This window comes from Bactrocera neohumeralis, chromosome 2 (assembly GCF_024586455.1).
Source record: "Bactrocera neohumeralis isolate Rockhampton chromosome 2, APGP_CSIRO_Bneo_wtdbg2-racon-allhic-juicebox.fasta_v2, whole genome shotgun sequence".
Taxonomy (NCBI): Eukaryota; Metazoa; Arthropoda; class Insecta; order Diptera; family Tephritidae; genus Bactrocera; species Bactrocera neohumeralis.
This window is the reverse complement of record NC_065919.1, coordinates 20,116,426-20,130,231: the sequence shown is the minus strand read 5'-3', so window position 1 is coordinate 20,130,231 and position 13,806 is coordinate 20,116,426. Positions and strand designations below refer to the sequence as shown.

The window sequence follows — 13,806 nt, the reverse complement described above, 5'->3', positions numbered from 1 at the left end:
ATAAAATATGTATGTATATATAAAATTGCTTGAATTCCGATCCTCCTTAGCGTATTTCACTGGTTTTGAATCCTGCAAGTTGCTAGAGTATAAAACGTTTATTATTCATAGTTAATATTTAAAAAAAAAATGCAAAACCAAATATATTGGAATTTAGAGTTTATGCCTATTAAATTATAATAACAAGGCAATAAAAACACCAGATAATGGATATCAGAAAATAGTTTTATTAAGTGTTAATTTAATTAAAATAAAATAATTTTTAAATACACACAATAATGGAGTTCACATTGGATGCGGCAGCAATTCATAGATAAAATTGTTGTCATAAATACTTTTAGCACCTCACTACTAATAGAAGTATTTATTGTTGTTGTATATGGCATATGAAGATAGCAAATGTGAATTCATGCACTCTAAGTGAAGAGCGAATCAAATCACCAACGTTTTTTTGTTGAAATAGCTATAATGTGCCTAGAATGCTAATTAAATGAAAGTGTTCTGGCGCTCTGCTGAGGTTTATGCGCGGGAAAGTGAACTAGAAATAAAAGCGAAAGAAATTAGAACTTCAATACAAAAAAAAAAATAATACACAAACTTATGTATCTGTTGATATATATATACACATATACACATATATTAGGGTGGATCAAAACAAAAAATTTTTTTTTTGTTTGGTACTCTGAAAAATAGGTTCCTAGACACCTCTAAGAAAGCCTCTCCGAGCATGAGTTCTTAATTGTAACGGGAAGGTCCTCCTTCTTACAGTTTTCTATTTTTTCTTATTATCAGACAGAAAAATTTATATCTCGCTTCCAACTACTTGAAAAAATATCTTGTTCCTTAGATTTTGTAGGAAATTGAATGCTCTACAAAAAAGGTCTATGATGATTTTTTCGTAAACCCGAACGTTTAAAAGATATTAACGATTGAAGTTTGATTATTTTTGGGAAAATTTTTTATTTCTCATGAATTTTATAACTCAATGAAAAAAATTATTATGAATGATGAAACTCATAGGTTTTTGGAGAGGCTTTCTTAGAGGTGTCTAGGAACCTATTTTTCAGAGTACCAAACGAAAAAAAGTAATTTTTTTTTATCCACCCTAATATATATGTGCATATCTGCATATGTGCAAATGCTTACATTGTCTATAACGGTTGGTTTTGCCTTTGTAAAATGTGTCAGTGAAAATAAAAAATTCAAAAATTGATCCAACAAACCAATTAAACGGCATTAATATTCCAAACAAGTGCATAAATCTAATATAGCAGTGCTGCCGTACATGTGGATATTGAATTTAAATCTTAATTGACACATTTAGAATGTTGAAAGCTATTATTTTTCAAGCATAGGTATTTGTACTATATATACCGCTATAATTTATTGTTATAAATTGTACACCCTCAATACCCAGATACCCTATTATTACCCTAGATACCCTATTATTACTATGAGCAAAAAATAGTAAGACTTTGTTCATAATTTTGAAATTCTTAATTTATTCTTCAAAATCTATGCCGTCTTTCTCAAATTAATTCCCCTTTGTTCTAATGCACTTGCGCCGATGTTTTTCCGAATCCTCGAAACAGTTCTTAAAGACAATTTCCGGGATATTATCGTGGTGCGAAAACCTAGAGTTTTCGGTCCATAATTCCGGCCTCTTTTTACGAATACCTGTAGCTTCGCGCAAACGACGCGTAATACTCAAATAGTATTCTTTGTTGACAGTTTGGTCCGTCGGAAAGATTTCGCAGTGCACCACACACCGATAATCGACGAAAACTATCAATATAACCATGATTTTTGACCGGCTTTACGTAGTTTTTTCGGCTATGGCTCACCTCTGCCACACTATTCGGACCAGTGATCGTCTGTTTCCGGGTCGTAAACTTAGATCCAAAACTCATCGCTAGTAATAAGTAATATGTTTCTTGATATATTGGTGATGTTGTTTTTCGAAAAAATTTAGTGATTTTGGAATGCTTTTTTTTTCTTAGGCCAAAATGATCTTTCAAAATAGATTTCACTGAACCATCTGATATTCCAACGTTCGGCATCATATTGGCATCATTACGATCTCTGGCTGTTAATCGTCGAAGCTCAAGCATTTTATTTTATTGACGTGTTGATTATCAGTTGTTGTTGATAGCCGCTCTGGAGATGGTCCGTCGTCACGACGTTCTCAACCCTCTTTGTCAAACAAACAATTATCATCGAAGGCTTTTTCCAACATTCTGAACGTTTCGGCAGCAGAAAATTTGATTCAACACACAAAATTTTATGGAAATTTTCTGGGAAAATTTCACTCATCGTAAAAATCGCCGAATGCACTTCATGTACTTCAGAAAGACAAGGGTATAGTAAACACTAAACATAAAATTGGACTTTCCAGTCTTACTAAATTTTGCGCACATATAGCTATTATATCGGTTAAGTTAGGTAATTCTTGTAGGCACATAAGCCACACATAGACCAGTTTGGTCCTTTGCGTTACCAGATGGAGTACAGTCCCTAAGTCCGAGAGGAGTATTCATCGTTTAGGATATCTGAGCTTGACACGAACCTTAACAGACTCTGCTGTCTGGAGACCAGATATGCTTACAACGTAGTCTTGCCATTGCACAAGGATGCTTATTGTTTTTCTAGTGCCCTGATCTAGACATTTCCTGCAATCTTCTTGTTCGGTCAGCCCCATTATGAGGGCGTGTGTCGCCACCAGGCAGTGACCAGTTAGTATTCCCATCATGTTACTACAGTCTCTTCTATCGAGTGCCAATAGAAATTAGCTATTATATGGATATAAACTGTATATATTAAGCTAGCTACAAGGCTCAAACTGAAGTCCTTGTATGGAGTATTTTTTTGTTGGACCACTTGATAAAATGATAACTTTTAACTTTGTAGCAGTTTTCTGTTAATAACTTAATACTCACCATGTAGTGATTAAGATTTTTTGTTTAATAGATATTTTCTTAGTATTTCACAGGGGTAAAAAATATATATTTATATATTATATATATTTTCATTTGATAAATGTTTGTTTAAGAGATTTATAAATGTGAATATTATTGTTTTACAACATTTTTTATATCTTAATACTCAGCTAGTGGTGAGAAAAATACCTTTTAGTTTATTGGTATCTTAATACTCACCACGAGGTGAATAACATTCTTTATTATCGATATTTTCTTGGTATTTCACCACGTGGTGAATATGATATATTTTAATTTTTTAGACTTTTTCTTAAATATTTTATTAATATGTTACCATTACTTTTTATAACAGTAGTGCTTACATTTCAATACTCAGCTAGTGGTGAGAATATTACTCTTTAATTTTGAAGAAGATTTGTAATAATTTTGTTAATATCTTAATACTCATCTGGTGGTGATAATAATACTTTTTAATTTTTGATACATTAATACTCACCATATGGTGAATAATATTTTTGATTACATAGACATTTTCTTAGTATTCCACCACGTGGTGAATATTTTATATTCTATTTTGTTAGACCTTTGCTTAGATAGTTTATTAATACTGTTTATACTTTAATACTAAGTTAGTGGTGAAAATAATACTTTTTAATTTTGATAAAGATTTTCTAATAAACATGTCATATAATCTAGTAATACTATGTCATAGTAGTGTTCTAAAGATACCAAACACTTGGATACTTAACACTTGGAGGATACGATAATACTAATAATCATCATATGGCAACTTTAAAAATTTTGATTTTCCGTTTTCTGGAAACACTGTGATGTTAAAGCTAGTATGGCCAAAGTTCTATTGTGTTTACCGCCGATTTCTAATGCCAAAGTAATTGTATTAATCTTAACCTTCAAAAAAATTGGTGCCAACAGATTTTTGTTTTATTATGCAACTTTTAAAAATTAATTAAAGGTAAGAAAACTTTTTAAAATTAAATTCATATTTCGTGAAGCACCAATAATTCTAACTATGTCAACCTAGCCTACCTTCTAAGCGATCGCTGTGAAGTACGCCAGAATATTGAATGAAAGTATAAATAGATTCCGTTTTCGAAAAAAAAATTTCTATATACTCAATACATTGTAGCACTTTGTAGTTCTACTTCTGTCAATTTGTATGCATATTTGCCGCAGTGAAGGTCTTTTATGCTCGGCAATTCTCATTAGAATTACAAACATTTGAAGTGTGACGCGCGTGCGCACCATTAGCACGCCTGCACACACATTTGTTTACTGATGTATCCTCAATTTAATTGCATTTACTGTAAACAATGACGTCAAATGCATTCCAATTATACAGGGTGTTGCAAAAGCAAATAATTATATATTCAAAGCTTTACTCAACTGAAGCTGTAACACTTTCCGATCATTCTGGCAATTTATAGATTTCCTCTCTAAAGAACAGCGCCAGTGGCCAAAAGTGAATTAAGCTAATTTTTGATACCCTGTACTGATCGGAACCGTATTCAGCGAGAGCGTGCTGCATCGACCAGAACAAATGGTAGGCATAAGGGCAAAGGTCTCGACTATGAGGTAGGTGAGGCAAAGCTTCCCAATCGCTTTTTTCCAAATGTTTCCGAATGTATGCGGCTGCTTTTAAACGTTTTAAACTGCCTGCCGGTGTGGCTCCCAAAGTTTCTGCGCACTTTTCTTGTGTTTGGCAACAATTTTCTTCGCGTAATGCTTTCTGTTTCTTATCTTCAAACTTTCGCCGTAAAGTAATGGAGACGAACACGCCTCAGAAATACTTTTTCAGTCATAAAATTCGACATAATTGTATGAAAAAATATTATTTTCGGCGTTTCAAGTGAAAGACATACTAAACTAAGAAAGGCACACAATGCGCCTGTTGTTGTTTCTTTTCGCTGTTTAGGGCTAAATGTAGATTCCAAGGGTGGAACTGTGGTGTCAAAGAAACCTTCTTTTCTCAACCTGGCGTTAAATTTGCCAAGCACGATTTTGATATCATGGCCAGGCAGCTTTTATAGCTGCGCTTCAAGTGCTCATAGAAGGCATTTTTGATCACATTGTTCTTCTCTTCCAGGGGGGCGTGGGCGCATCCTCCCTGATCATGGCTTACGGGGTTATTTCCTACATACTATTAGAAATATTATTTCTATAAATTAACATTGTTAATATTAGGTTGTCAAATATCTCCCTTCCGCCTTTTTGTCTTTTGAATTTCGTGGCTATGTATAAAACGCTACAGAGCTCGTATCTGGCAATACTATACATCTTTGAAAGGTCTTTGAAATAACCTACAAAATGACGCTATGCATGATTAGTTTGGATATTGCGTTCAACAGTTATAGACGTGTAAACATGGAGTTCTCTAATGCCGAAATTCGCGCTATTTTAAAGTTTTCCTTCGTTAAAGGCAAATCCACTGCAGAAACGTTCCGTGAGATTAATGGTGTTTTGGGCGATGGTACTCTATCACTTCGAAATGCGGAGAAATGGTTTCGACGATTCAGAGCAGGTGAAAACAACATCATGGATAATCCAACCGGCGGAAGACCTGTGACAACGAATACCGATCAAATCATGGAAAACATCGAGTTAGACCGGCATGTGGCAACTCGTGACATCGCCCAGAAGATGGGAGTTAGTTACCAAACCATTTTAAACCATCTGCAGACAGCTGGATACACGAAAAAGCTTGATGTTTGGGTGCCGCTTGATTTGACGCAAAAAACCTTTTGGACCGAATCATCGCCTGTGAAATGCTGCTGAAACGGAACGAACTCGACCCATTTTTGAAGCGGATAGTGGAAAAATGGATCACATACGACAATAGCAAGCGAAGACGGTCGTGATCGAAGGCCGGTGAATCGTCCCAAACAGTGGTCAAGCTGGGATTGACGGTCAGGAAGGTTTTGCTGTGTGTTTGGTGGGATTGGGACCGCTTAAAGCAGGAGATCGACCAGAAGCGTTCAGAATTGGCCAACAGGAAGGGCGTAGTGTTCCACCAGGACAACGCCAGACCACACACTTCGTTGATGACTCGTCATAAGTTACGGGAGCTCGTATGGGAGATTTTATCGCATCCACAATATAGCCCGGTTATAGCACCAAGTGATTACTACCTGTTCCTGTCCATGGCGAACGCCTTTGTTGGCTTAACGTGGAACACTAAAGAGGCTTGTGAAAAGTGGTCTAAATGGAAACAGATTATCAAACAAAACGGCGCATATTTGAACTAAATCCGATCATTGTAACACTTTTTATAAAGCTTTGAATAAAGAGCAAAAAAAGCGGAAGGGAGATATTTGACAATCAATATATAATCTAACTAACACATATTATGCAACTACAAAATAACGCAGCACCCTGTATAAGTGTGCAAACCTGCAACTACCTCTCAAAGGTTTGCCGCAGAAAATTGAAATGTCAATATTATAACTAAGAAGCATCAAACGCGAACCCAAGCACCCATATCATTACAAGTTGCTACAATCATGGTCAACTCAATCATCGGGCTAAGTGATTTTTGACACCAATAAAATGCTAAGATATTTCGAAGGGTGCTGTGCTCTTAGGCGTTCATGAAAATCGCGATATTAAAAGCGACAATCCGCAATAAATTTGCAGCAATAAAAACAAAACGAAGCGCAAGCTTGCAAGTGTTTCGCATTCAAGCATTTCTGTGCGTAATTGTCGGCTTTTATGGTAAAAAAATTAAAATCGATTCAAACGATCGAATGTGTATGTACGGCTGTATGTATTCCACTTGCATATGTATATGTGCCGATAATGAGCGCTACAAAACGGTTGTTTTACGAAAAGCTTGCACGTACGTATACTGTTTATAATGACTGTAATTGTTGTTGTTTTTGTACGCATTTTGCCGTTTTTGTTTTGATTTGGCTGAAAGCGACGCTGAACCGGTCTTTGCCTTTTCAGTTTGTTTTGATTGCCGTTTCGTATGCAGTTCATCCTCGATTCGATTTTGTTTCTTATTTTCCTTTTGCCATAATTCGTGCTTAACTTATAGTTTTGAAGATACTAACCTGTTGTTGTAGTGAGTGTGAGCTGGCGTCCATTGCATTCACTCGATTTTGAACTTGAGCTGCCGCAAACCGGTTGCCAAGTTGGTGGTACAAGAGCAAAACTATTGAACGCTGCTTCAAGGTCAAGAATCTTTCGAATTGACAGTGGTTTTCACAGAATTTATTTTATTGCTTTTTAGGATTTTATTTGTGAATTCCGTTTGCATAATTAATTTTGTTTTTTTTTTTTGAAAGAAGTCAATATATTTTATATCGCTTTGTAATTTTGAGAGCAAGCAGGAAGTTGTTATGTGCACATATATCGAAAACTCTTTTTGAATGCAAAAATTTAATGGAGGAACTTTGGTTTTAAATGTGTTTAAATATAATTGGAACTAGTTTAAGTATGTTTGTAATATTGAAGATCTGTTTTGTGCTGCCTTTTTGAAGAAGATCGAGCGATAGTGTGTTTTGAGTACGAAAGCATTTTTTATTGAAAAATGTTCGAAGGCACAGCTAATTCGCTTACCCTTTTTTATAGCAGGAGGAAGCGGTACTTTAAGCCGCTAAACCTAACCCACTCTTATCTTATGTCTCTCCTACGGGACCACTGAACAAAGTATTTCTTTATGGGAGAGAAGAAGACATTTAAGTCTCCTCTATAGTATGGACTGACTGTCACATAATCTGTTGTAAATGTCTCAATATCATCATAATTAGAGCTGCCGCTTCGCTGACAGCTTTCTATTTTACAGAGAACTCGCACATAATTGCAGTAAAATTTTCCACCGTGAGAATACCTCCAAATGTGGTTCAAAACCGAGAGAAATGTGCGTGTTCAGAGTCTTCTATACACTCTGTACACGTCGGACAATATGGACTAAAGTTATGATAATATTTGTATACGAAGCTTCCAAAGCATCCATGGCCACTGACTGTTTGGATTAGTTGGAAATCCATGTCCTCATGTTGTCTATCTATCCACGAATGTTTGTCCGGAATCAGTCTGTGGACCCGCCGTCCATGAAGCTTGCCACCGTTGACGTCTCTGATAAGTTGTATATTCGCGTCGTCGAATTCGTCTCCCTGGATGTCAATCGGCACCATACGTAGCGTCATTTGAGATGGTTCGGAAAGCACTTATCACGCGTATTGCAGAAAGTCTATGCACTGCGTTAATTGGTCTAGCTTATGATTTTATGTCTACCGCCTGTATCCATATTGGAGTCGCATACAGTATAACTGAACTTATTACATTCGCTATTAAAAATCGTCTGCTGGAACGCACATAGCTTTTTTTTTGCCATAATTCTAGATAAAGCATTATACATATATTGTATTTGATTTGCGTGTCGTATTTTCCAAGTATTCCTTGAATGTGAGTATTGAGTCCACTATTACACTAAGACACTTCAACTGTGGCTGTGAAGTAATCTCACATTCTCCGATGGTGAGCGATATCTTTTCTTCAATTCTCCTCGAGCTTATGAGCACGACTTCTGTTTTCTGCTCAGCCAGCTCTAGACTCATGGCAGCAAATCATTGTCGCAAACCATTTATGCAGTCATTTAATTTGATCCGGAGGTCATCCAGATGCTTTGCCACTGCGACCACTATGAGGTCGTCCGCATATGTGTTTCACACTTTTTGGTTGCAGTATTCTTAACACTCCGCTGCACATCAGGTTTTATAGTAGTGGGACTAAAACCGAGCCTTGCGGTATTCCACGGGAGATAGTGTAGCTCTGAGTGCCCTCGTCCGTTGAAAGAAACTCATTATAAAATTTATCAGATAATGAGGAGCGCGTATTTCGTATAGAGCTTTTATTATATTTGCTCACTTTGCGGAGGTATTTTTCCTACAGTTTTAATATGAACACAGCCATGGACACTTATATCCTTATATACGGTATTGAAGTCTAAAACCCTAAAGTCTAAATTCGAGAATTTTAAATGAGCTTTTCCGTATACTAATACCCCGTACATAGTTTTATGCTGACATTTTCATTGATATTTAATTCATCTAAAGTAAGAATTAATATAATGTAATTAATTATTAGAAGCAGAGCTGGTTGCATTCCACACATTGCAAAAATAAAAATAATTCTTACAATAACCAAAACAGCAAATAATGCATTAAATGACGCTCAAGGCCATGCGCTAATTACCTGCTTAACACCACTCAGTATGTGAATTAGAACTTAATTTAGAAATATAAGTAGCGCATACAATTAGCACCACAACGCTAAGTAGCTATGCCACTTATTTGCACACATTAGTACATACACATATACACATATCTACGAAATCGCACAACTAAGAGTGTTTTCACAAATTTATTTTGCAAGTGCAATGTTTGCTTATACCTCTTACCCTCCTCTTCTAACCGCAGGCACAGCTGCTGCCGCTTTTCCATCGATTAGTATGACAACGAGCTGCGGTATGCCACACATCACTTGGAGCTGCATCAGCCTCTGGCTTGCCACTTTGCCACTGCTAATGACTGCACAGCCACTCGTCGATTTGGCACGCAATTTCGAGACGTCACTACTCAATACGCGCCTACCCGATACTCAAACGTTCGAGGAGGCTTATGATTTCATAATTATCGGCGCTGGTTCGGGTGGCTGTGTTGTTGCCAATAGACTAAGTGAGATCAACAACGCGACGGTGCTGTTGCTGGAGGCGGGCGATCAGGAAACGTTCTTGAGGTAAGTAGAAAATTTGGGGATTCCAATTCTTAGTAAGTTTTGCAATTTTCGGCCCTCTTTTAAGGTCCGTCACAATGTATACATAGATTAGGTTAGATAAAATGAATGAATGTTTTATAACTCTTTGGTTCAAAAGTTTTGTATTTCGGTTAAAGATTATAAGGTTTGAGGGTTACAGGAAGATGGAAGAAATCTGAAAAACTGGCATCTTTGCCATCCAAAGTCAAACCTATAATTTTGCTAGATCATGGCAAAGTTGTCTGTGTTTCGGAATTTAATAAATTCAGCGCAAAATAACTCTTGCCAAATCGGACTGATAAGCAGTTGAGAAGTAAAGTATTGAGAAGTAAAGTCCTCTCTTGACGAACAAAGACCAAATTCTACAAGTCACTCATCATACCCATCCTGCTATATGGTCTAGAGGCATGGATGAGTCAGCGGTACGAGATTTCGAGAGAAAGGTTCTACTGAAGATTTAATGTTCATTGCGCATTGGCAACGGCGAACGCCGCACTTGATGGAACGTCGAGCTGTGCGAGATATACGACGACATTGCCAGAGTTCAGCCATTTAATAGACTGTGGCCACGCTGGCTAGGACACGTCGTACGAATGGGCTCTCCAGCTCTGAGATTGTTCGACACAGTACCCGTCGGGGGAAGCAGAGGAAAAAAAAACCTCTGTTGGAAAGGCCAGGTCAAGAAGGTCCTAGCTACACTTTGAATCTCCAATTGGCGAAAAAAAGCGAAAAAGTAGAACGACTGGCGCGTTATTGTAAACTCGGCTATAACCGCGACAGCGATGTCTTTGCCAATAAAGATGAAGAGTGTTCGTTGAAAAACAAAAGGGTGTTTAAATCGCTGATTTTTATTGCGCTATATCTTATGCATGTTTTCACTACCAAAAAAGATCGATAAAGTCTTACATTTATCGCAACTCTGAAAGTTGTCTCTAATCACTTGGGTGGATTTAATAACTGACCTCTCTTTCTATTCCTCTTCTTAGTGACGTCCCCCTCACCGCCGCGCTAACCCAAATGACACGCTACAATTGGGGTTACAAGTCTGATCCAACACCGAATGCTTGCCAGGGTCTGAAAGGTGGTGTCTGCAATTGGCCGAAAGGACGTGGCATTGGCGGTACAAGTCTCATAAATTTCATGCTTTACACTCGTGGCCATCGCAAAGACTATGATCACTGGGCTGCGCTTGGCAATAACGGTTGGAGTTATAAGGAGGTGTTGCCATATTTCAAAAAGTCGGAAAATATTGGCATCGAAGAATTGCGCAAGTCGCCGTACCACGGACGCAACGGTCCACTCGATGTCAGCTACACCGACTTCAAGTCAAGCATACTAAAAGCCTTTCTGAAATCAAGTCGCGAAATGGGTTACGAAATCACGGATACAAATGGTGAGCAGTTGATGGGATTTGCGCGTGCACAGGCAAATCTACGCAATGGCCGACGTTGCAGCACGAGTAAAGCATTCATAAGACCCATTGCTGCGCGACCAAATTTACACATTTCAATGAAGTCTTGGGTAACGCGTATACTTGTGGATCCGGTGAGTAAGGTAGCCACTGGTGTGGAGTTTGTGAAGCAACATCAGCGTTATATAGTGAAGGCCCGAAAGGAGGTGATACTCTCAGCGGGCACCATCGCCTCGCCGCAGTTGCTGATGTTATCTGGTATAGGACCGCGTGAGCATTTGGCAGAGCTAGGCATTCCCGTAATGCGTGACTTGCAAGTGGGTTATAACCTACAAGATCACGTGACGCTGAATGGTCTGGTATTTACGGTGAATGACACGAAGACTTTAAATGATCGCCGTCTAATGAATCCTACTGACATACTACACTATATTTTGGAGGGTAGAGGACCTTATACAATACCCGGTGGTGCTGAAGGCTTCGCTTTCGTGCGTACGCCAAACTCGACAGTTGGTGGGTATTTTTTGTTGGTAAAAATATTTAAGGAATATTTCATGCGATCATTGTAAATTATGCAGATAAGGACTACGCCGATATGGAGATTGTTTTGGGCGCCGGCTCGCTGAGTGGTGATCATATGGGTTCCTTGCGTGACTTACTCGGGATGCCCGATGAATTTTACTATAAAGTGTATGAAGGTCTCCACGAAAAGGTTAGTGTTTCAGTCACTTAATATTTCTATCGGAATGAAGTCCCTTAATTCCAGGAAACCTTTGGTCTGGTGCCGGTTCTGCTGCGCCCCAGCAGTAGAGGTCGCATATCCTTGCGCAGTACAAATCCTTTTCATTGGCCACGCATGGAGCCAAACTATATGCAAGATCCCGATGATATACGTGCCATGTTGGAGGGTGTACAAATGGCAAGTTGCCTTCTGGCGCGACTCATTAATGTACTCTTATAATTAAATTTCATTGCAGATTTTTCAAATCACACAAACAAAAGCTATGCGTCGCCTTGGTACCACATTCAATGCGAAACCGTTCCTGGGCTGTGAGCATCTGACCTTTCACAGTAAGGCTTATTGGAAATGCTGTCTGCGTCGTTATGGCTCCAGTCTGCAGCATCAAGCGGGCACTTGTAAAATGGGTCCTCCGTCAGATGCTGCTGCAGTAGTGGACCCACAGTTACGTGTGCACGGCATAAAACATCTGCGTGTGGTCGATGCTTCGATTATGCCCACCATACCGGCTGGACATACGAACGCTATTGTGATAATGATTGCAGAGAAGGCGGCCGATATGATAAAGAATTCTTGGCGTATGCGGTACTAAGATGCAACTGTATTTGTCGTAATGTAAAGATTTAATTTATTATATATTATGTTATACATGATATTGTAGGTATATCAAGTCATTAGTTTTAGCAATTATTTACTCAAATGTATTCATGAAAAATTCTCGCCACCAATGTGATCAACGAAACCATTAACTGCCATTAGTGCTACTATTATAAGAAAAATATTTTATAAAGCTTTAATAAAAATATTTTAAAAGTAAAAAATATCGAATTAAATAAAAAAAATTCGAGTTATAGCTTATATGTAAACTGTTAATTGGCGAACCTTCTACACAATGATCACAAAACGAAGTATGTGCCGAAGACTTACATCTTTCCGCGACATCAAAGAGAGACTTACGAAAGTATCTCCCCTTACCAAGCTCATTAGAAATATAGTTAAGCAGGAATTAGCAGTTCTCTGATCGCATTCACTTGGGAGTGGCCAGAAACGATTCTTTTACACATGGCTCAAGCAGCTCACGACTTCCGGTCTTTGACCAAGTATCCTCTGGGTAGCCTAAGAACATCCGTTTGAAGGCGAGCTAAAGTGAGAAGGCGAAACATCCCCTACATAGGGTTGTGCGCTGAGTTTGGGACCCGCCACGCAAAAAATCATACCAATGCAAAGGAACAACAAGCATCGGATGAGTGACCCCTCTTTTGATGACGACCATGGCAAACGAAATAAGGACTACGAATTGAGGGCATGCATCTGGAATGTCCGGTCCCTTAATTGGGAAGGTGCCGCTGCCCAGCTGGTTGATGTCCTCGTGAAAATAAAGGCTGACACCACCGCCGTCCAAGAAATGCGATGGACGGGACAAGGACTGAGGCGAGTAGGTCCTTGTGTCATTTACTACAGTGGCCATATAAAGGAGCGCAAATTTGGAGTGGGATTCGTGGTGGGAGAGAGACTCCGTCGCCGAGTACTGTCATCCACCCCGGTGGATGAACGTCTAGCCACAATCCGCACCAAAGCGAAGTTCATCAACATATCGCTGATCTGCGCCCACGCCCCGACGGAAGAGAAGAATGATGTGATCAAAGATACCTTCTATGAGCGCTTGGGTGGTATCTTTGGCACTACGGTCGGTAAATTCAGTCTCCACGATGAAACATCCCCAAATGGGTTCAGGCTGATCGACTTCGCCGGGGCCCGAAATATGGTTATTTGTAGTACTAGATTCCAGCATAAGAAAATTCATCAAGCCACCTGGCCAAGATTGGCACTCGCCTATGTGCAGCAAAAAACATACGTCAACAAACATAGCGAAAGTTTGACGTTGAGAAGCTGCAATCACAACAAACAACGATTTTCTACTCGACTTGCACTCCTGCTCTCTG

At 38.7% G+C, this 13,806-nt stretch overlaps 1 protein-coding gene across 2 annotated transcripts in view; it reads left to right on the top strand.

Moving 5' to 3' along the window:
- LOC126751731 (glucose dehydrogenase [FAD, quinone]-like) overlaps positions 1–12,721 on the top strand; it is a 17,711-nt gene extending 4,990 nt beyond the window's left edge. Inside the window, exons 2-6 of one of the 2 annotated variants that reach the window (XM_050462237.1) lie at positions 9,377–9,695; positions 10,700–11,637; positions 11,703–11,836; positions 11,891–12,043; positions 12,102–12,721. In XM_050462237.1, the coding sequence (XP_050318194.1) occupies positions 9,409–9,695; positions 10,700–11,637; positions 11,703–11,836; positions 11,891–12,043; positions 12,102–12,455 (1,866 nt within the window). In that variant the 5' untranslated portion in view covers positions 9,377–9,408 and the 3' untranslated portion in view covers positions 12,456–12,721. Of the gene's footprint in view, positions 1–9,214; positions 9,696–10,699; positions 11,638–11,702; positions 11,837–11,890; positions 12,044–12,101 lie in introns of those variants that run through there. The other variant, XM_050462236.1, reaches the window with a different exon arrangement.
- Positions 12,722–13,806: the final 1,085 nt, after the last annotated feature.